We start from the raw sequence: 21,526 nt of genomic DNA on the forward strand, positions 1-21,526 counted from the left end.
CACATTATGATGTGTAAATATATCTAATATACGTTAACTCATCGAAATATCGAAGAACCAACCAAATATAACAGGTTAATCGGGCAATCCATGGAAGTCGAACAGCAAACCAAGCAGGAAACTCCACAGCTGCCCGATCCGGACCGCATCGACATTTCAGAGACCATTGGCGGCTCTCAAACCCGCAAATACCTGAATAAACATGTAACGCCGGCGTTACTACGTGGTATGCGCCTCATTGCCAAAAACCAGCCCGAAGATCCACTCAAGTTTCTTGGAGAATACCTTATTCAGGAAAGTCAGTTGCCACAGACTTCTCCTGCTACGAATGATCCAGAGAATCTTCCCGATGCTGTTTAGCAAGCGTCAACATTGTTATAGAAACCTAAATATTCTAGTAATATATTTACTGCGTGCTGGGTGTGTATGATATGATGATGCAATTTTAACAAGAAAAAGGTGCCCAACGGTGCTTTAAAGATGACTATTGATTGCGTCGTCGGTACTTGAAATCTCAGAATTTCTCTTCCTCTGTAGCTTCGTAGTTCATCATCTTCAATCCGTAGCCGCAGAACACGCTCAAGAGACCGAGTCTCCAACCGCTCCAAAGTTCGTGAATCCGGTTTGTATCCCGCACTGTGCTGTAGATGCCGCCGTATTCGCGTGGATGGACGACCATGTTTACCTCAACGATCGGGAAGGGGTCCTCGGGCTTCTTCCTCAATAGATAGGCTGTTTGGCAGCGTCTCAGTAGCGTCTCGACCGGCAGCTTCACGAAAAGCTCAACCATGTTGGATAACAGCTCCAGAGTGTTGTACCAAATAGTCTGTGTAAACCTGTCGATCTTGAACTGATGATAAAGAAGCACTCCTGTGAGGTTGGTAAATACTGTAGACGTCAAGGAATGGCCAATGTTCAAAATGATCATGTCCAGAGGAATCCCGCTGGCGTCGCGCTTCCAGGACCATTTTTTCAGCAGGTCGCGCATGCTCCGGTCCGGCAGTTTTACGGAAGTCACAGTAAGTCTCGTTCTGATAAGATCCAACGGTAAAAGAATCAGACCAGTGAAAACACTGGCACAGACTGTCAAAGCAATGGATTTGCGCGGGTCTGTAGAATGAACGATGTCGATAAAGTAAGGATCAGGGATTTGCAGAAAGGGACTGATCAAACCAGTAAACCAGGCGTCCAGCGTCACTGATAAAAAGTTGTAAATAAAAGTAGTGTTGTTAGCCCTCCACAACCCGCGGGTCCCTTCTTCCTCCATGATCGAATTCAAAACATCCATAGTATGCAAAGAGTTGGGCTGGATCTGTTTTGTCAAAGAAGGCGAGCTATGGTCATGATTTGCATGCGCGATAGAATTGGCCGGCGCTTCAGACCAATTGGGCTCGTCATCGGGGAATGTCTGTGGGAAGTACTCTATCTCCTCCTCGATATCACCCGCTACTTCGGCACTAGCTCCGTCCTCTGTGTTTTCGTTGTTCTCACTCATCTCTAGCGAAATCTTCGTATTATCCGTGGCTTTCGTAAACCGGAACTCACTCACTTGCAGCAAGAGCCTGGAAACCTCAAAAGGCTGTTGAACAAGATGTCTGAAATAGAGTCGCAGAAATTGTTCTAATAGACTGGACCCCACACTCTTCCAAGATCTCCAGTTTAGAACATCGTTCCATTCCATGTCATTGAACGACTTGTGACTTTTCTCCACCGCATCTGTGTCTCGTACTTGAGCCTTTACCCCAGCAGACAATTGTGACAGGATTCCAGGCTCCTTCAGCGACTTGGAAAGCCGTGACGACTGACGTTGTGACATTATATTCAGCTTGGAGGCGATGCTTCGGCCTTGACCGTCTACAACGCCTTGATCAGGCTTGAATACAGAAGTGTAGCCCGCATTGAAAGTATCTGGGTCGTAGTATGGCCTCAGCTGTTGATGCGTATTGACATCGTCCATCGCACGGTTTTGATACGGCCGATACGAGTTAGATAGTCAGAAACCAATGCTTGCAACCGTTGCTGGGGTTGGTTAACAAGGCTTAATTGAGATGGGATCCAAAATACAAGGGCGTCGTACCCGATGAGGAGCGATGAGGGCAGCTAACAGAGACCAAAGCGTAAGTGCTAAAGACAGTTTGCCAATTGTAGAAGATCTGATCCCTGAAATTCCTATAGGTTCCAATCGAGCATGTGTGAGACTTTCTATCCTTTTTATGGAAGCAGTATTTTCTTGGTGAACTGTTAGTCGTCTTCGGCGTCGTTTTCAGCGTTGTCTTCTTCGGGCTTGTCTTCTTCTCCGTTATCATCGGAGTTGTTGGAGGGCTCATCAGAACGCATGCTATCAGCAACATTCAAAGAGACCACTCTTCTCCCATTGGGCTGTTTTTGGCGTAGCATGGACGTGATGCGGTTCATTTTTGTCATCGGCAAGGCGGTCGACACTGAAGCCTTTGAGGGCATAAAAGCGGCCCCCGATATGGCAAGGTTATTCTCCACGGCTTTGCATTTCTCCAGTAACGCGTGGTCCAGTTGTTCGACCAGAATCTTGTGATCTTGTCGCAGAATCTCAAATTCTCGTTGCGCTTCTGTAAGCCGAGCTACCACAAGTCTGTGTTGTGTTTCTAGTTCGCTGACAATGGCCTGTTTTTGGGAAATCTGTGTGTTCAGCTCCATCAACTGCCCATTTTGTTGCTTGTAGAGATCCAATTCCTGGCGCAACCTTTGAACCTCAAGAAAGCTTTCTCCCCCGTTTTCAGCCGCCGTAAACGACTTTGAATTCTCTTGGACTACATCTCCGCGTTTCTGAACCTCTTTTTTTGACAACAGCAGGTGTTGCAAGTGCTTGTTGTTGTTGGCACTGCGGGACACCAACCCCTCGAGATCTATCTGTGTCTGGGCGACCTTCGAGTCCATGCGTTGCACCTGTGCGTTCAGATTGTCATGCCCTGCCAAAAGACGTTTGATTCCCACCACAATCTCACTTATATCGTCTTCATACCCTAACTTTGACCTGGGCGGCTCTTTTTCCGTAGAATGAGTATTGAAACTTTGTTTCGTATTTTCCAAGCCGCTTACAACGCAATCCCCACCGTTTTTCGACATTGGGGGCTCTTTTTATAGCTGGAGTTTCCTTCTTTCCTGTCGACTGAACTTAAGCTTATGTTAACGACACCCACGGTCAGATAGTTGGATAGAAAGATGTACATCCGGAGATGCTTGTCGTATTACATGTAATAAGATACCATTCCGTATATATAGTAGGTAACGGTTTACATCTCGATCTGAAAGTTGTCAGTTGTGACTGTTTTTTAAAACACCCACACATCCTCGACATATTTTGAAGATATATTTTATTTGTTGAAAAACTTACGATCACGTTTTCGATATGGCACAAAAAAAGAGTCGCTTGGGTCGTAGACTTTAATGCCACTGCGATATGCATTCCCACGATTAGTGTAGGCAGAGCGGCGAAGGGATTATCTGAGCCTGGCCCACAGGAGTCCAGACAGAGAGAAATGTGGCTTTCTCTGCCTGGGGGGAGGTCCGTGGGGATGCTTCCGTCTAGTCTCTGTCTAACTCCCTGCTTGCTTCCTGTCTAGCTTTCCACCTCACGCCTGCCTAGCCTTCGAATCTCTGTTCCTGCCAGTGCTCAGTCTCTGAGCTAACCCATACTGGAACAAATTTTGGAAAGATGCGATTGATATACGTACAATTGGTATTCCAGCGCTGTTGATCTTCAAGTTAACGAATACACAGATAGTTAAACCTCCATCATCGAAAATGGTTAAGTTCTTGAAAGCTGGTAAAGTTGGTACGTATTAGCACGTCCCTGTGGGACAGATTCGTGGATGTTAAGTGAGTGTGCCAGCTGCAGAGGGCCGATTGGACGAGTTCGAAGGGAAAAGGCTCAAATCTGTTCTATTGGAAGAGAATAGACCGTTGAGTGATTTTACATACATCGTGGACATCCAACATTGGTGAACAGGTCGTTGTTGGGAAAACGAAATAACTGGGGATTTTTCTTTGACTCTCCGTGCCTCTGGCGCGTGTACACACTTTTTTGGTTTACAACTCCAATACTAACTCGTCATTTTTTGGTACAGCTGTCGTTGTTCGCGGTCGTTACGCCGGTAAGAAGGTGGTGATCGTCAAGCCACACGATGAAGGCTCCAAGGCCCACCCATTCGGTCACGCCTTGGTCGCTGGTATCGAAAGATACCCATTGAAGGTTACCAAGAGACAAGGCGCCAAGAAGGTTGCCAAGAGAACCAGAATCAAGCCTTTCGTCAAGGTCATCAACTACAACCACTTGTTGCCAACCAGATACTCCTTGGACGTTGAAGGCTTCAAGTCTGTGATCTCCACTGAGACTTTCGAAGAGCCTTCCCAGCGTGAGGAAGCCAAGAAGGTTATCAAGAAGGCCTTCGAGGAAAGACACCAGGCTGGTAAGAACCAGTGGTTCTTCACCAAGTTGAACTTCTAAAGCAAATAAAGCATAATTCAACTTTTTGCATTTGGAATCTTTCATCTCACCTCTAAATAACCGAATTTTACAAAGGCGGATCCGTATGTAATCTACTCAAACACAACCCATTAAGCTCGTCTAGTACATCTTTATCGTGCGCTGCTCTACCTCCGCACCAATTGCATGCGAGCCCGAGCGCGTCTGTGCATTTTTTAACTTTAAATGTGGTTCGGTCTGTAGCTCCTTCACCATCATAAATAACTGACCTCAAAGGCTCTGGAATGAAGTGCAGATATCTGACCACCAGTGCCGTGCGCTTTTTGAAGCCAGCTCGATTTGACATCAAGCAATTCGTCAGTCAACTCCCGCTTTACGCTGAGTCCGTCAAGGCCCGACAGCTAACAAATGGTAATGAACTTCTCCAGCAGCTGTCCCAACTGCCATTGCAAGAACAGCAAGCCAAGACGTTAGATTCTGAGGTTGCCAGAATTCAAACGCAGCGGAAGTCCATAGAAAGCGAGATAAAAGCAGATAAAAGCAAGCTCAAGCAATTGCGAGGTGAATTAGCAGACTTGAAATCATCATTTCAAAGTGTCACCACTGAACTCAAGAAAATCCAAGACGAAATATACGAAACGTGTGTATCGCTCCCGAATTTAGTTCACCCTGATGTGCCTTTAAGGGAACCTGATTTGGTCAAGTGGATCAATCAGCTCCCGCAATACGTCCCTGACCCTATGCGCGATCATCACGACATCATGGTCAGGAAAAACCTTGTGGACTTCAAAGCTGCCGCAACAGTCTCTGGAAACTCATGGTACTACCTTCTCAACGATGGGGCACTGTTGGAGCAAGCACTGGTCTCGTATGCGACCAAGCGGGCGCGTGAACATGGATTTTCGATGTGCAACCCGCCCAGCATTGCCAAAAATGAAGTAATCGAAGCCTGCGGGTTCAGGCCACGCGATATGAATAACGAGCAGCAGATATACAATATCGAAGGCTCGAATTTGGGTTTAACTGCTACCGCAGAAATTGCCCTTGCCGGGATGCAGATAGATACCGTTTTAGATCTCTCTGATGGTACCAAGAAAATGTGTGGTCTCAGCCGGAGTTACCGAGCGGAGGCAGGTGCTAGAGGAAGAGATACAAGAGGGCTGTACCGTGTGCACGAATTCACCAAAGTAGAACTCTTCTGCTGGGCCTTGCCAGGTCGTAGCGAGGATGTACTACAAGAGCTATTGGATTTTCAGGTCAAGCTTGTGTCAGAGCTAGGTCTTACTGCAAAGGTCCTGAATATGCCTGCGAATGACCTTGGAGCTCCCGCATTCCGGAAATACGACATAGAGGCCTGGATGCCAGGTAGAGGATCTTTTGGCGAAATTACAAGCACTTCCAATTGCACCGATTTTCAAAGTCGTCGCATGGGCACCAAGTTCAAAGACGAAACTACAGGCAAACCTAAATTTCTACACACGCTCAATGGCACTGCTATCGCTGTTCCGAGAGTAATCGTTGCCATTGTAGAGAATTTTTATGATCCCTCTACGAATTTAATCGCTGTTCCGGATCCTTTAATACCTTACATGGATGGTAAAAGATTCTTTTAAAAACAGTGGGTGATAAAAGCCGATTGTCTACAGTATATTTCCAAAGGATCAACAGGAACAGACTTCACTAACCCTAGGATCTTGTCGATGTCGCTAGACATGCTCTGTTCTTTCTCCGTTGACGATGATCTTGAATTATATTTACATCTAAAGGGAAGCTTAACAGGATCCTACACGAGCCGGTTCCCAACCACTTGCCTTAAAGCTTCAATCAGCAACAAGGGCTGTTTTGAGCTATGCTTCTGTTGGCCTTGAGTGATGCTCACATTCCGGAACGCGCAATAGTATGTTTTGAAGACAGATGGCTCTTTTTTCCCTTCCTTGAGATCACAGCATTAACACAACGTGGTGACAGGACCTTCCGCACAAGTTCAAGAAACTCATCGGTGTACCGAACAAGATAGAGCAAGTGGTTCTTTTAGGGAATTGCACAAAAAGTTATAGCTTCGTGAAGTTCGTAGAACACATCTCCTCGAACATAGTGGTCGTTAGAGGTGAATTCGACTCCAAAAGCTTGCCCTCGACCAAAAATGCACGCGAGGAGATTCCGTTGAGCACAATTATTAAGCAGGGGAACTTCACAATCGGCTGCTGCAACGGTTACACGGTTGTACCCAAAAGTGATCCGCTAGCGTTGCTAACGTTAGCCCGCCAATTGGACGTAGACATTATCCTGTGGGGTGGAACCCACAATGTCGAAGCCTACACTTTGGAGGGCAAGTTTTTCATAAATCCAGGCACATGCACGGGCGCTTTCAGCACCGACTGGCCACCGTCGCAGGATCCTGAAGCCGAACCTGACAAAAAAACGGATGAAACAGGATCTTTCGCTGATGCAGAGCCTGCTTCTGCTGCAGCAGCTGCTGCTGCTGCTGTTGACGAAACGAATGAAGCAGAGACCGAGTCCGACGACGAAGCTGACACTCAAAGCGTCTCCAGTTTCTGTCTTCTGGACATTCAGGGCTCCACATGCACGCTTTACATCTACACACTTGTTGAAGGCGAAGTGAAAGTCGATAAAGTTGTCTACAACAAGAGTTGAGGAAAGATTAAAAGCAGCAGCTGGAAACTAGAATGCTAGAACCGATATCTGGGACATGAACCAGTACATTTAGAAGCGGAGCAATGGAATTCATGTTGTTATAGCCAGCAGATCGCTCACAACTTCGATTGACGATTTCTGGTAGCCCTAACCAGATCGGGCTTTAATGCTTAGCTCAGCATTGAACCATTATACCACGTGATGATATATCAGGGATTATGTAATCTCGGGACCAAAAAAATGTATATAAGTAGAGGTGAAAAACTCACATCCTTTTCAATAAGTAAATCCATGCTTCCATGACATCAAGCACCAAGAACACTGAACCGCGAGCATCAGCTTTTAATCCTGTTCTTGGATAAGCTGACGTAGAGGAAAAGAAGTATCTTTTCGAGAATTACACAGGCTTCGGACCCACAGGTCCGGCCGGTATATTTCTATCCCATTGGAAATCAATATCTAAGCATTACATTTCTCTACAATGATGAACACGAGTGCATTTGGCTCGAGACGTTTTTGTCGATGTGGAAAAACCCAAGCTACCTTATTTTTTTTTGTCTGAATGTTGAGAAAATGCATTGCGTAGATTTTTATTTTTGTCGTAGAGAAAGTCTAGTAAAGTAGAGAAATAGTAGACGATGATGATGGCTGGCTTAATTCCGGCTATACTAAACCGTGATCTTTTGAATACCTTCCTGCAACGATGATTCTGTGTTTGGTTCCAATAGATCGGACTCCAGGTCGTCCTGAATCGAACCTCGCTGGAAATTGGCAGGCAGCAATTGTTGTGTATCGAGTATCTTTTTCATAGCGTATGCGTCTTCGCCGTCCAAGTAGTAGCTTTTCTCAACGTTTAGCACTTCAAACTCCAGTGTGTCCCGGTACAAATGCAGCGCAGCGCGATTGGAGTTTCTAACGTGTAGCGACACGAAGTTGGCCTTGTATACTTCGGACAATGCAAATAGAGCCTGACGCATGAGTTTTTCGGCAAGTCCCATACGACGGTACGTACGCATGACACTCAACGATGTGATGTGGCCGTTGAGGGCATCTGAACTCTGGGCAGCAGCTGGATCGTCGTTCATCTTGGCCAAAACGTAGCCCACGAGTTTTTCACCCGGACGCACATAGCATGGATCGCATTTACACTGGGAGGAGGCATTGGCTGCGCCAGAAGCGAGTTCTTCCAGCTGGTCTACGCCCACGTCATCCGTCGTGGTGGCCACAAATGATGCTTCGGGCCACGACAGGATGTGGTACATGTAGTATTTGAACAGATAGTTTTCCGGCAGGTTGTGCAGATTAGCATTTTGCATGCAGAGCATGTCATCTATCGTAGCTCTTCGAATGGTAATTGGCATTATGTAGAATGTAAAGCGAGCGGTGATTCAAAGTTCCACAAATCCTTTGCCGATGAGCGTGTAGGACAATTGAGAAAGGTGTCAAAAGTAGTCAGGTTGTTCCGCGAATGCTGTAGTCCTGTATGTAATATGGTAATTTTTCATTAGCTCAGGTTGGTGGTCAGGTGGTGTGTCAAATGTCAAGTTTAACGTTCAGTGTGATTTTTGATACATACAGGTAGTATTCTGATCTACAGATTCGTAATTGTGTTGAAGAGAGCAGGCTAAGTGGTACATGTGGGTGTTTTATGGACCGGCTCAATACATGCTTGAATTGTCGTCCTTCTTCAGAACAAAACCGGTTTAGTCATTTCATACGGCTGTGTCGCGGAGGAGATTTGGAATTCTTGACTGGGAACGCAGCTTTTTCGATTTGAAGACTAATCTATTTATTCAGTATTAGAATAACTAAACTTTCATTTGAATGAAACGTCGTAAACGGCTTATCTTTCGTCTTTCCAGGTTCCAGCTAAAATGCTGGTCACGTGGCTGATCCTACATCTTCACTAGTTGGGCACTATCGATGGTTCTTCCACGACAATTCAAGCGATCCGAACCCTCAGTTACTTGCAGTCCCTTAATCCAAGAACCAACACTATTGCTGCCTTTCGCCCCACTCCCTCTACCACAACTTCATTGAACAACGTGACCCATAGTTAATAGCATGTCGGTCTACCCATTAAACAAACAAAAATCAGTAGTATACAACAAAACACTCCGATTGTTCTTTGAGCACGGTAAAAGCTTACGCTGAGTGGCCACAAGGATCAATACATTTTGTCACTTATCTATCGCATACTTCTTGTCTCTCCCCGTCTAACGCACCCCAAGTTAGCCCATCTTTTTCCATCACTGAAGGCTCTTTCAGCACTCTATTTCATTATTCCGGACTGCAAGCGCATACTGCACCCGCATTTCCCCACATTGAACAGCCCTTTTCATCTAAACGACATCTCCCACACTTCATGAAGCAGAAAATCATCAATCCGTCCACCTCTGTGAACACTGCAACGCATCCAGGTTCCACCGGATACGATTATACCATGGGTCCGCAACAAACACTGCCGGATTTGCCCGTTTCCTCCGGAACCATTGCTGCGTCTGGCACCAATGGGGGCTCGTCCACAGCTGCCTCAGCCCACACGTCTCTACCGTCCGTTTACAACGGCTCGCTCCATCCTCACGCCCACAATCAGCATGTGTCATTGGCAGCATTCGCTTTTCTGTTCCAAGAGCTTATTTCACAGGCTCGTAACGCAAGCAAATCCGTTTCTGAAATCGAAATGCGGCTTCATCGTAACGGCTACCATATCGGTATCAGACTGCTAGAATTACTGAATTTCAGAAGCAGCGTTTCGCCCGGATTCGGCTCGACTTCATCGTCCAGGGCATTTTTCTCCAAAACTTCTATCAACTCTTCTTCGAATACTCTAGCGCTTAACAACGCGCTCACAACTACCCAGGACGAACCGTCACTGGCCCAGGGAATCTCTCACATGAAACGCCGCGACTTGAAACCCGTAGAGATTCTCCAGTTTATACATAGCACCGTGTGGACTTACCTTTTCGGTCGTGTTAGCGACGACCTTGTCAAATCCTCGGAACGCGACAATGAATACATGCTCGTGGATTCTGCACCCATGCTGTCACAGTTTATTAGTTCTACCAACGTTCAGTGCGATTTTTTCGTGTGTGGTATAATTGAAGGCATCTTGGATTCAGCTAGTTTCCCTTGTAACGTTACCATTCATTCAGTTCCAGAACCCAACTTTCAACAAAGAGCCGTGTTTGTAGTTCGGTTTGAACAGCAGGTACTCGAACGAGAAGCGCTACGAGCATAGTTTGAATTGAGTATCCGATCAGAAGTGTGTCCGATTTGTCTAAAAACTTGGTGATCTTCCTGTCGACATGACACCTCAAAATACGCGTAAAAGATTCAAGTTGGATGATACACTGATGGATCAACCGTTGAGAAGCAAGCCCGTCAATGTTGTGGTGAAATCAAAAACTGTCAAGAGTCCCAATGTCCAAAAACGGCGCAAAGTGGATGGTCCCTATTCCAGTGTTTTCGATCACCAACACGTTGAGATCCGATTGGCAGACCAAAATTGGCGAATTAAAACTGCAGGTGCATCCTCAGACAATTCTCATGAACGTTCTAAATTGACCAAAGGAGTGTGTGGGAAAGACAAAAGTTCGGGAGCTCGGCGGCTAAAAATCAAAAAATCGCTCCAAGCAATAGACTTGCCACGGCCCTTTTTGGATGCGGATCGGTCCATCCAGCTTGACGATTTCGACCAACCGCCAGAATCTACATCAACGCCGATTATAGGTAGTCCAAGACCAGCTTCTAGCGATATTGGTCCATATGGGCGTTTGAAAAACGAATACGAGAACAGTATCAACGACCAGGACCTTGACCCCTGGGTTTTAGACGAACATTGGTCTGCAAGCTACTCACCACGGTATGAAGAGCCTTTTGCACCAGGCGTAAGCCCCGCTTGGCATCCGGGCTACATTTACGGTATTCCTTTAGCACCCAGCTCTCGCAACCGGAACAAATCTGGCGTATTGAGATCCCAACATACGCCTCTCAAGAACAGAGGATTCGAAAACTTCCCGCAACAGCTTGCTGGCGGTCCAACTGTTGAGACGTATCCTTGGTACACTGCGGGCACTACCTACAAGTCACGTAGAAACTTTTCAAGCGGCGAAAGACTAGATGTACGCAACACTAGTCGGAATAGCTACAAGTCCAGCGGTGGCGAGGCTACCCGCAGCTCTTAAGACAACGTTCTACAAACGATATCATTCAAGGCAGTCTATATAAGGCTTGTCACATAAGTCGCCCATAATCGATCACAGTTGCGGCTCCCGTGAGTTATTTGGCTATTGAAAGAGTGAATGTTATCCGAAATGCCGTTGGAAGCTTGACAGTTGCATTGAGTGTTCCTTCCCTCCGGGCGAAACTCAATACCATTTGCTTATAAACTTACGATATCTTAAAAGAATCTGGTGTGTACGTACAATTGTGTCGAACCATACGGTTCAGCCTGTGACAAGAAGAAGTCTACCACTATAAGGAGTGACCAACATTCCATTGGTATTGTGGATTCTGCCATTCTACCAGCCTCGTTTTACCAATCAGTGAAGCTTGTTCCCCTGTAAAGGGCAAAAATAACGACAACTGCAGGATTCGAACCTGCGCGGGCAGAGCCCAAAAGATTTCTAATCTTACGCCTTAACCACTCGGCCAAATTGCCTACCATTGGGATTTAACAAAAACAAATATACGTATCCCGTGTTCTAGATGGCACGCTTTTACTTATATAAGCGTTGTTGTGAAAAATCTATAAGGATAATGAGATTACTGTAGCATTTACGTAAATCATTTGCAGGGAACAAACACATTCCAAGTTCCAGAATAAACCCAGACAGAGACCAATTTTCAAGTTTAATGACCGTGGTGTCGAACTTGCGCAGTAGGCATTCTGATGGTAACAAAAACACGATGTCAACGGGCTCAAACGGTGCTCATTTGGGTACAGAAGGATCGGATTCACCTCAGGTCCTGTTCATGGATACGAGCGATGTCAGAAACAGAACAGGCCATGTACCGTCAAGTTACTATCAAGTAGCGACCCCCAAGTCTCCGCATGATCTTTCGCTGATGGATGAGGCCGAAGAAGTTCGCACAGGACCGTCCCATCACGATCACAGGGAAAGCGAAGAAAGCGAGCGTTTGAAGTACGAAACTGCTAAACATGAGATCATGGAGAACCTCAATTTGCATATCATGCTAAAAAATAATGAACACACAGAGCTGGAATCAGAACTGGGCCGTATCGAGGCCCAGATGCGTGTTTTAGAGTACATGCATCAAGATTCGCAGCTCATGAAGCATGTCGGAAAACGCCAGGAAGAGCTCTATACGCGGCATCGTGAGGAATTTACTCGGCGTAAAGAGCGAGAAGCGTTCAGAACGAGTTTGAATGGTGTGGATCCTCTTTCTGCAATTCCTTCGAGTCGCCCTGGCGCTGAAAGCGGTCATGGAGGGTATTTTTACCACACACGCAGCAAATCGGCTCACAACGTTAATATTGGACAATTGGATGCTAGTGGTAATGATACGCACTTAGAATCGCGGCTGCGACCGGCCAGTGGCAAATTCGAAGGGAAGGGCTTGCCTGAGGGGAAAACGCTTCGAGTGCATGACCAGCAGGCTGCTTTGGGCTCGGAACTGGATCCCGTACGCCCATCGCTACTGAACCAGCACCAGAAACGTAACTACAGCAGCTCATGTTTGACCAGTAAAAGTGGAGTCGTTGGATCAAACGAAAAAAACGAGCCTATATTTAAACGACCCGACGGTATTCTCGTCATCATTGCATGTTCGTTTTGCGAACGTAGCGGATTTACGTCGGCGCAGGGCATAGTCAATCATGTTCGGCTCAAGCACGCAACCAGCTATCCCAGCCAGCCACTTGCTGTTTTGAAAAACCAACAAGTATTGCCTGACAGTCGGCAGGCAACCGAGATAATAGCACAATTCAAAAGTCTTCATTTAGACCCGCAACACGACTATCTACCCCATGTCATAAACATCCAGACTAGTGTGAATGCTGTGGGCCACAAAGACCGCAGAGCAAGTTCCAGAGAGCTATCTCCACGGGCGATGTCTCTGAAAGTCGAGACTAGACCTGATGGCCCAAGGAAATCCACGAGACATTTGAGAAAGCTCTACCCCGATGAAGATTTCAAAGAGATTGTTCACTACGTTAACGACGCCCAGAAGGATCTCGACTGCATCCTCAAACAGCCTTCAGAGACCGAGGACTCGGGAGAGAGTGGGCCAGATGATGATGTCAAAGTTGAACGAAACCAATCTAGTCTAGTTACATCCAACAGTAACGGGAATATCCGGGGCTCAAAAGACAACAGGGAGAAAGAATCAAGTTCGGAAACGAGCCCAGATCACAAAAGGAGAAAGTCCTCCTCTCCTGAATTAGATACTGGCCGAAAACGCTATAGAGCGGCGGAGAAAAAGGTCAGACCTGACGCTATTGCATTAATGAAAATTCCTGAGCGAGACAAACGTTCTTCGCACTACAACCTAAGAGCCAAATCAAAGCTCAGAGGACACAATAGATACGATTAATAAATGACTACATATACCATTAGAGAAGAAAATTTCCAGGTTTCTTGTTTGACAATCTTTACTTTCCCTTCGAATGTGTCAATAATCTCATCATCTTGAAAGGAACCTTTAAGTCAAATATTTGTACTGTCCTCATACCTTCTTTCAAGGCACAAACGGTATTGATTACCATGTTTAAGAGGGTCTCGACGGTCCTGGTAAGGCGTTGTAATAGACTGATTTCCACAAAAGCTGAGGGATCCAATGTTATGTGGTACTATGCTACCGATGTACCTACGACTAAACCATTTGAGCCGAACTATTCCATCGGGGACAAACAACCCAGCAAATTCATGCCTTTTTCCAAGAGTGACTCGTCTAGACTGGAACGAATGTTCCAACTAGCCAGTTTCAGGGATTCCAATGAACCATCCCGGTTTAATACTGTTCCTGTGAATGAAGACTATTTATTCGAAGTGGACTTGCCCAAGCGAGAAATGCGACCAGCATACTGGGCAGGACCCACTTACGAAGTACGACGTGGATTATGGTTCAATTCTGAAGGTCTTCCCATCAAAGAAGATATGGCCTCAGAACTTGAGAAACATCGTCAAGAATATTTGGCAGATAGGGAAACCCAGGTACAATGTCAAGATTCAAAGCCAAAAGAGGGTATGAGGGATGTTTTCAGGCTATCTAAAAATCACAAGGAGGGAAACATGGTCCTTTATGCGGACCCCACGACCGCTTTTATCTTACCTGAACTTTACGGCGGCAAGCTTCAGCTAAACTGGTTGAGAAGTCATTTGGCTCAGGCCGTACAGTTTGGGGCATATAAAGCGGTCAGAGGTGTTGATACGAACTGTTCGTTGACGGACGCTGTTAAGAATAATGTTCAGGAAGAAATTCAAGACACAGGTAAAAGTCTCGGCAAAGTAACGGATCTCATCAATTGGCAGCTCTTGGGTCTCCTGACGGGCCTCAACCCATTGGCGTCTTCCAAAGATTCTAACAACAAAATCATGGAGAAAGAGGTTGGAGCGGACTACTCAACGGAGACATCAAACGGGGAACAAACGCACTCAAACCATAGAGACGTGGATCATCTAGTGTTCTGCATTCATGGAATAGGGCAGAACTTAGGTAAAAAATACCAGTATGTGAACTTTGTTCACACGGTCAATGTACTACGAGCCAACTTGAAGAAAATGTATGGGACGAGTGATCAACTTAAGGATTTAAACAAGAAAAAGGGCCATGCAGATTGGGAGCACAACTGTCGCGCTCAAGTATTACCCATAACATGGAGGCACAAAATAGGATTCAACACCGACGATTTACAAGTGAACTCAGAGGACGCGACATTGCCTACCCTTAGTGATATCACCGTTGATGGTGTGAGGCCACTACGCAAGATTTTGGGTGATGTAGTGCTTGATCTTCTGCTGTACGGTGAGTCTCATTACAAGCATCGAATCATGCAGGAAGTGACACAACAGCTGAACGAACTTTACAGTGTGTATCGGGCGCGAAACCCCAGTTTTGAAGGTAAAGTGCACATAGTGGGCCATTCACTCGGGGGTTTACTCATATTCGACATCCTTGCGAACCAGGATAGATATCCACTGGATTTTGAAGTAGATAACTTCTTTTCCGTGGGATCACCGACAGGCGTTTTTAAGCTGATCCAAAAAACGAAACTGAACCATCGCAAGACTCTATCGACCACAACCAAAACCGAAACGCCACAATGTCAAAACCTGTTTAATATTTTCCATGTGTGCGATCCTATCGCCTTCAGACTTGAGCCTTTGATCGACAGATCTTTCGCCAAACTGCAACCTGCATACGTCCCACACTGGACAAGTAACGATTTCACTTCCAAATTAGTCGAACTTGGTGGCTCCCTAATTACAACCGATCCCAAGAAAGAGGGCTCTACTATCACAATGACTGACCGAAGCATCCAAATGTTGAATAAACTAAATCATTCCGGTAGGGTCGACTACGCATTTTTACCGAATTTCCTCGAAGTTGACTTGATTTCTGCAATCAAAGCACACGTCAGCTACTTCGAGGAAATGGACTTGGCAGCGTTCATTCTCAAGCAAATGCTATCCAAAAGACGTAGGATTGACACTGGTCTGTTGGCCCAGAAGCGTAGCGACACAGGCGTCGAAAATGATTGAACAAAATTTCGTCAAGAAGCTCATCTCATGGCACTCTTGATGACAACTGCAACGGCCACATCCACAATAGACCACCACGGTGCTCTCTTTTTGTCTCTTAGGACAGTCTGTTGCAACAAGGTTTCGACTTTTCCACCATGAAATATATCATCGAGCATATGGAGCAGGGCTTCAGTGAATGGGTTGCCTTGGAATACGCTCAAATAATCAGAGACGTGGGAGCATCCAACCTCATCTTGTCGTCGTTGCCAGAGGGAACTGAGGAATCAGACATTCCTGAAGCATTGGTACGTATGGGATTGCAATGGACGACGAAACCATTGGTGGACATACATGAGGCGTTCCCCGATCTTCCCAAATTAAGAGAGAAAAGAGTGTGTCTCTTGGATCCTCGTGGAAAGGAGGATTTGAAGCCCCAGGATGCTTACGAGTACGACTATTTTGTTTTTGGAGGGATTTTGGGCGACCATCCTCCTAGAGACCGTACAAACGAGCTGTATAGGGCATACCCAGACCTTTTGGTGGGCAAAAGACTTGGGGCCAAGCAAATGACCACTGATACGGCGATTAGAACCACTCAGTTGATTGTCGAACGCCAGCTAGAGTTTGAGAACATCAAATTCATCGACTATCCGGAATTCAGGTTTAGCAAAAGCGAGGCCACGGAAATGCCGTTCAGATACGTTCTTGACGACCAAAATAGGCCCATCCTACCGGACGGAATGTTGGATCTAATCAAGAAGGACTCCGAGCAAAGTCTAGACGGTCTTCTATGAAAAGTGTAATTGGTGTTATATGAAAAGAATATTTGTACGTACTGCAAAATTCGTAGATATAAGGAAGGGAAGAGCATCTACTGTGCTTATTCCAAAAGTTTGGCATCATTTATTTCTTGTCAGCTTGTTGCAAGTAATTATCCAGAAGTTTTTCGATGTCCAGATCTCCAGATTCTTGAGATCCAGAGGATGCATTGGCCGGACTTGGGTTCAATGCAGTTTCAGGTGTCTTCGAAGGACCCGCAAGCTTGTACGTAGCACCGCCCACCGTGCCAACAATGGTGGCCAAAGCTAATACGTGGGGTTGGACGGTTCTACCTAGAATAGTGTAAGCAGCACCCATTGGATCGATAGTTGGTATGAGTTCTTGGGTGTTCGTTGCAGTTGTAGGTATACACTCGAGATTGGATTCGTCTTATGGGAAGTACTAATGTCAGTTTCGTGTGATGTGACATGTGTTTTACGTGATTGGGCATTCAACGCAGCTATGAAAGCAGATGGAAGATGTCTTTATTGCGTTAATGGTCACTTGAAAATGGTGTAGGTAGACTACAAATACTAGATATTTTGATGCTGATACCTCAACTTCAAAAACTAGTTTGTCATTATATACGAATCCATCAGGAAGCTTCAACACATTTGAAGCATTTCACCGCCTTTAAATATGGCTTTCGAGCTCGTCTGCTCGACTTTCAATATTCTGTTGTATCCTTTATATCTTGATTCGCTTTGTAAATCTTCTCTGTTATCACATATATCATTTAGTGTTTTCTACATTAACAGTGGCATTCGTTGTAACATTTGCAGAGTCCTGACAACAGTCAATTCAGCTACTGAAGTTTATAATAAGTACACTGCTATTATGAAATTACCTATTGGAAAACCTTACCTACACTTCTAAGAGCCCATAAAAGTATTCGGAGCCTAATTGCGAGAGAACATGTTTCACCTCACCCTTCGAACCACATTCCTTCATGAACCATCCACGAAAATTTGTTTCCTTGAGTTCACCGTCCCATGCGAGGACAACGCTCTCGTTGCGGCAATCAATTAGCTGACCGTTGTCGGGATCTATAAAATCTTCTGCCCAATGTAGCCGCTGCAGTACCAACTTAGAGTAAAATCGACAATTTTTTTCAGAGCCAATGACAATCAGAATACCTGGGCCATCATTGCCTACTCGCAAACATACTCCACGCATCTTGAGCTGCCGGCTATTAGCCGCCAGCTTGAATCTAATTTTTGGGTTCCGCAAGCTCGAAAATCGGAAAACTTTGCAATGCAAATCCGTGGTCGTAGATGGAGCGCTGCTGCCAGAGCCAGCTTCTCGTTTGTACTCTACGGCCTCAAGATGACGCCTAATGTTCGTTTCAACGTGAATGCGATTTCGTTCGTCGACCTGAGACCTCACAGTTTGTTCCCAGCTGGTCGGATCCGTGATATTTTCACTATTTTGATAAACGCTCATCATGTTGGCGAGTTTGACCTTTGGTTCCGGCTTGGACTCAAGCCCCAGACGTACCTTCTCCTCGTGCTCTTCCCGCAAGAGCTTTCGACGGTTCCGACGTACTTTCTTCTGCTCGCGTTTTGTCAGCCTAATTCGAGGCACTATTGATTCTTGTACCGAATTGGGTGGTTGTATAGGCACAGGATGCTGAACGTAGCCAATAGAGGGTGATTTTAATTCTGCGTTATCATTTTCGTCATCATCGTCGTCGTCGTCATCGTCGTCGTCATCTTCTGAAATGTTCAGGTTGTCTCCAGTGTATCTTTCCCTGATGCTCCATGTACTCAAATCTTCCAAATATGCTGCGTCCCACCATTCAACTTGCGGTACGTTTCCCACTAGATAATTTTGCTCTCCAATTGATATATCTGGCAATTCTCCCGCTCGTATTTTATCTCTTTCAATCTCTTCATGCTTTTTCTTAAGCTCCTTCTGTTGCACTGCAAAGGCTCTTTTCTCGTCCAATTCTTTCGACAAAGCACCTGGCTCATGAAATTTTAAACCCCTGCGATAACGCTTCATTACTTTCGAGTCTCCAGCACTCTTAGCCTGCCCCTGATGGGACAAATATGGATTCTCCCCATGTTTGATGAGATTCACATTTTCTGATAATAAAGCCCGGTGAATTCCCACGTTCAAACCGAGTCCAGATTTCTTGTTTGTTTCTGGAATCGAGTGAGCACCAAACCTCTTCAAAGGTTTGTTTCCAGACTCCATTCCGGTCTCATTAGCCATTTAAGAACTCATGATGCTTAGTTCAAGTTCCGTCGATGAGCTAGCTGAACGCTTTAATTTAAGGCTTGAGAAAGTCTCCTAGTACGAAGTGATGGTTAGCGTCTACTCGAACGTCGTCGTCACAGTTGTGGACGGCAGATCAGCGACATTCACTGTTGACATTGAATCTAATCCACTTTAAGTTTGTGCCCAGGCTAAACCCTTTCTCACTTCACGTTGAATTAACGTCTGTCCTCAAAACTGACTTATATGGTTGCTTGAAGATGGTAGTTCGATGAGACGACTGAGTGTACAAAACGGCATTCGCACCGGTAGTATTCAGAATACTAAAGTGTATGTTGAATATTTTTGCACCTGATTCCACAATTCGAGTTGACTTGACCATACGCAAATAATTGTGAATTTCAAATCCTTCTTTTCACTTCCGCAAACCAAAAAACCGCGATCGTTTCTTCTTTTTAGGCGTGTTCATCGTTACACCTGTCACCTCACTTCCACTACTGTTTCTCCTACTCGAAGACGGTGTGCTTGCAAGGCTATTTGAGCCGCTGTTTGCACCGCTGTCAGAACCTCCGAAAAACGAAAAAATGCCTTTACTCTTTTTTTTGATGTCTTGGCCCATAGTGGCCGATTTCGAGGGCTTTAAAATACTTGCGCTGCGAACTTTGCGCAAATCGGTTTCTCTGAGAGCGCTTTCCATGCTGTGGGAGAAGTGTGGCCTTAAAGTAGCGTCGTAAGATAGGGTTCTTTCAATTTCATCACGGTCGGTGGTGTTTCGCCCATCATTTCCCTTGACTTCAGGTGCGAACTTGATCTGAATCTTGGGTATCGACGTATTGCTATTCTTTTCAGCTGCATCTGGATCATTGGCTTGCGCTGACGGGAGGTGAAATTCAGCCTTGTCAGGCGTCTTCTTCCGTTGCCGGTGTGAGCTTGCAGACTTTGGTGAGCCGAGTACATCGAGCATAGACTTCCTGCCACGCGACGTATGATTCTTGCCCTCACCAGTGAAAACCCTCTTCAACTCAACAAGTGATTCGGTGCTTTGGTTCAACGCATCAAGGAGATCCGCAAATTTCAATGTAGCGTTCAGTATAGCATCGAAACCGGAGATCAGCCGCTGGTCCATTGGCAGCGAGTCATTCTTTTCTAGAGCCGAGATTTTGGCCTTGGTTTTTCTCCGCAAAACCACTAAATCATCCCTCAACTGTGTGTCCGCAGGTAAGGGATCTTTACTTGGTGAAGACAGCGAGGAATCCACAACTGAATCTTCACTCACCAAAGGCGAGGTTTCTCCTGATTCAGAAGCTGATGAATTGGTGATGGAGGGATCTGTAGTTGCCATATGGTCAAGCACCCCAGGTGCTGTGATCGCATGCTGCAACGGTACCATGTGTGCACTATCCTCAATTGCTTTAGCCTTGATCTGTTCGTCCAGGTCGTCTCTTACATCGCTTTCTAGTTCCAGCAGCTTTTTGACGGGTACTAGAACGATAGGGACAGGGAACGTTTGACAGGCCTTGTCTATCAGACATCTTGACTTCCACTTCACCATGCTTTCAATTTCACCAGACCGCACAGAACTGAGCACCAATAGATCCGGAAAGTAAACATTCATGCTATCCACAAGAATTTTCTTGGTGTTGCCGATAATGATTTCGACTGTAATTTTTACAGCTCGATTTCCCGGGAGAATACACACCACATAGTCCAATATGTTCTTCAGCACTTGCTTTATGTGGTCTGCATCGTATCCTGATGCCCATTCAAGCCACTCGTCATGTTGGTATCTGTTTTGCTCGTCGGTGGGTCCTGCAGAAAATGCTCTGTGCATAGTTTCAAAATTTCCAGAAACAGGTCGCGAAGGTGCTGCCGATCTGCTCCTTCTAGCTGCCGAACGAGACCTTGATCTGGATCGCGACCTGCTGTTGGACATTTTTGGAATATTAGCAATAATCACCAGATGATCAACATCTTGGGAGAAGCGCTTGAGAAGCCAGTCCAAAGCGGTCCAGGTATACTTTCTTCCACTGATATGACACACAATGGTTCGTGGTGAGTTGGGAAAGCCAACTTTTTTGGAGATGACGAGGGCTCGTCTACGTTCTTCCTTCGATAGCGGCGAGAATCCACCTGCACTTGTGATTTTGGCATTTGATTCTGCTGGTACTACAATGTCGGGAAACACAAAATGTGAGGAGGCAGATTGCAGCCTCAAATCGATTTGTGCCTTCCTGTCACGCCATAGCGACAACCAAGCCTTGTGAGCCCTATTCAGAACCAACGCATCGTTCACAATCGTTGGTCGAGTGGGATAATCTGTTCGTGTGATACGGCCATCCCTACCGATATGGAATCCATCCAACCCATCTCTCTTTGAATTAACCAAATTGTACTCGCTGCTATAGCCCAAATGCCTGGAATTATCGTAGGAAGCTTCGTTGTCGTAAAATTCGTCTTCTGTGTATTCCAATATGTGCTCATCGTGGTCAACATCTTTACATTCGCAGGCAATCCCAGCAAGTAACGGAACAGTGTCAAACGACACACTGGGTACATATCTCTCCTCATCACTATGCTCCAACGCTTCAACATATTTCTTACTCCTTTCGGATCTCATTCTGGCCGTGGTTAAGTTGTAAGTGCTTATACCTCGAGAAGCGTC

The 21,526-nt window shown here is 45.8% G+C and overlaps 15 protein-coding genes and 1 non-coding gene across 16 annotated transcripts; 9 read left to right on the forward strand and 7 right to left on the reverse strand.

Moving 5' to 3' along the window:
* Nucleotides 1–90: 90 nt before the first annotated feature.
* SDC1 (LALA0S09e00958g1_1) lies at nt 91–360 on the forward strand (the record flags this gene model as incomplete). The annotated part of the gene is made up of 1 exon (XM_022770607.1): nt 91–360. One exon carries the CDS (start codon nt 91–93, stop codon nt 358–360), a length of 270 nt encoding a protein of 89 aa, XP_022629931.1.
* Nucleotides 361–514: 154 nt separating this feature from the next.
* On the reverse strand, nt 515–1,957 carry UGO1 (LALA0S09e00980g1_1; the record flags this gene model as incomplete). Its single annotated transcript, XM_022770608.1, has 1 exon — nt 515–1,957. One exon carries the CDS (start codon nt 1,955–1,957, stop codon nt 515–517), a length of 1,443 nt encoding a protein of 480 aa, XP_022629932.1.
* A 284-nt stretch (nt 1,958–2,241) lies between these two features.
* Nucleotides 2,242–3,102, reverse strand: LALA0_S09e01002g (LALA0S09e01002g1_1; the record flags this gene model as incomplete). Its single annotated transcript, XM_022770609.1, has 1 exon — nt 2,242–3,102. One exon carries the CDS (start codon nt 3,100–3,102, stop codon nt 2,242–2,244), a length of 861 nt encoding a protein of 286 aa, XP_022629933.1.
* Nucleotides 3,103–3,780: 678 nt separating this feature from the next.
* Nucleotides 3,781–4,483, forward strand: LALA0_S09e01024g (LALA0S09e01024g1_1; the record flags this gene model as incomplete). Its single annotated transcript, XM_022770612.1, has 2 exons — nt 3,781–3,811; nt 4,104–4,483. 2 exons carry the CDS (start codon nt 3,781–3,783, stop codon nt 4,481–4,483), a joined length of 411 nt encoding a protein of 136 aa, XP_022629934.1.
* Nucleotides 4,484–4,746: 263 nt separating this feature from the next.
* Nucleotides 4,747–6,075, forward strand: DIA4 (LALA0S09e01046g1_1; the record flags this gene model as incomplete). Its single annotated transcript, XM_022770613.1, has 1 exon — nt 4,747–6,075. The coding sequence occupies one exon, from the start codon at nt 4,747–4,749 to the stop codon at nt 6,073–6,075; it is 1,329 nt and encodes a 442-aa protein (XP_022629935.1).
* A 236-nt stretch (nt 6,076–6,311) lies between these two features.
* On the forward strand, nt 6,312–7,117 carry VPS29 (LALA0S09e01068g1_1; the record flags this gene model as incomplete). The annotated part of the gene is made up of 2 exons (XM_022770614.1): nt 6,312–6,359; nt 6,431–7,117. 2 exons carry the CDS (start codon nt 6,312–6,314, stop codon nt 7,115–7,117), a joined length of 735 nt encoding a protein of 244 aa, XP_022629936.1.
* A 668-nt stretch (nt 7,118–7,785) lies between these two features.
* On the reverse strand, nt 7,786–8,478 carry ARD1 (LALA0S09e01090g1_1; the record flags this gene model as incomplete). Its single annotated transcript, XM_022770615.1, has 1 exon — nt 7,786–8,478. The coding sequence occupies one exon, from the start codon at nt 8,476–8,478 to the stop codon at nt 7,786–7,788; it is 693 nt and encodes a 230-aa protein (XP_022629937.1).
* A 1,004-nt stretch (nt 8,479–9,482) lies between these two features.
* Nucleotides 9,483–10,358, forward strand: TRS31 (LALA0S09e01112g1_1; the record flags this gene model as incomplete). Its single annotated transcript, XM_022770616.1, has 1 exon — nt 9,483–10,358. One exon carries the CDS (start codon nt 9,483–9,485, stop codon nt 10,356–10,358), a length of 876 nt encoding a protein of 291 aa, XP_022629938.1.
* A 67-nt stretch (nt 10,359–10,425) lies between these two features.
* Nucleotides 10,426–11,304, forward strand: SPO13 (LALA0S09e01134g1_1; the record flags this gene model as incomplete). The annotated part of the gene is made up of 1 exon (XM_022770617.1): nt 10,426–11,304. The coding sequence occupies one exon, from the start codon at nt 10,426–10,428 to the stop codon at nt 11,302–11,304; it is 879 nt and encodes a 292-aa protein (XP_022629939.1).
* A 394-nt stretch (nt 11,305–11,698) lies between these two features.
* On the reverse strand, nt 11,699–11,780 carry LALA0_S09e01156r. The gene has a single exon. It is a non-coding gene; the product is annotated as a tRNA-Ser (tRNA).
* A 194-nt stretch (nt 11,781–11,974) lies between these two features.
* AHC1 (LALA0S09e01178g1_1) lies at nt 11,975–13,675 on the forward strand (the record flags this gene model as incomplete). Its single annotated transcript, XM_022770618.1, has 1 exon — nt 11,975–13,675. The coding sequence occupies one exon, from the start codon at nt 11,975–11,977 to the stop codon at nt 13,673–13,675; it is 1,701 nt and encodes a 566-aa protein (XP_022629940.1).
* A 170-nt stretch (nt 13,676–13,845) lies between these two features.
* Nucleotides 13,846–15,843, forward strand: DDL1 (LALA0S09e01200g1_1; the record flags this gene model as incomplete). The annotated part of the gene is made up of 1 exon (XM_022770619.1): nt 13,846–15,843. One exon carries the CDS (start codon nt 13,846–13,848, stop codon nt 15,841–15,843), a length of 1,998 nt encoding a protein of 665 aa, XP_022629941.1.
* Nucleotides 15,844–15,980: 137 nt separating this feature from the next.
* SFM1 (LALA0S09e01222g1_1) lies at nt 15,981–16,619 on the forward strand (the record flags this gene model as incomplete). Its single annotated transcript, XM_022770620.1, has 1 exon — nt 15,981–16,619. One exon carries the CDS (start codon nt 15,981–15,983, stop codon nt 16,617–16,619), a length of 639 nt encoding a protein of 212 aa, XP_022629942.1.
* Nucleotides 16,620–16,728: 109 nt separating this feature from the next.
* Nucleotides 16,729–16,962, reverse strand: MCO10 (LALA0S09e01244g1_1; the record flags this gene model as incomplete). Its single annotated transcript, XM_022770621.1, has 1 exon — nt 16,729–16,962. The coding sequence occupies one exon, from the start codon at nt 16,960–16,962 to the stop codon at nt 16,729–16,731; it is 234 nt and encodes a 77-aa protein (XP_022629943.1).
* A 546-nt stretch (nt 16,963–17,508) lies between these two features.
* PRP3 (LALA0S09e01266g1_1) lies at nt 17,509–18,843 on the reverse strand (the record flags this gene model as incomplete). The annotated part of the gene is made up of 1 exon (XM_022770623.1): nt 17,509–18,843. The coding sequence occupies one exon, from the start codon at nt 18,841–18,843 to the stop codon at nt 17,509–17,511; it is 1,335 nt and encodes a 444-aa protein (XP_022629944.1).
* A 436-nt stretch (nt 18,844–19,279) lies between these two features.
* Nucleotides 19,280–21,481, reverse strand: JIP4 (LALA0S09e01288g1_1; the record flags this gene model as incomplete). The annotated part of the gene is made up of 1 exon (XM_022770624.1): nt 19,280–21,481. The coding sequence occupies one exon, from the start codon at nt 21,479–21,481 to the stop codon at nt 19,280–19,282; it is 2,202 nt and encodes a 733-aa protein (XP_022629945.1).
* Nucleotides 21,482–21,526: the final 45 nt, after the last annotated feature.

This window comes from Lachancea lanzarotensis, scaffold LALA0S09 (assembly GCF_000938715.1).
Source record: "Lachancea lanzarotensis genome assembly LALA0, scaffold LALA0S09, whole genome shotgun sequence".
Lineage (NCBI taxonomy): Eukaryota > Fungi > Ascomycota > Saccharomycetes > Saccharomycetales > Saccharomycetaceae > Lachancea > Lachancea lanzarotensis.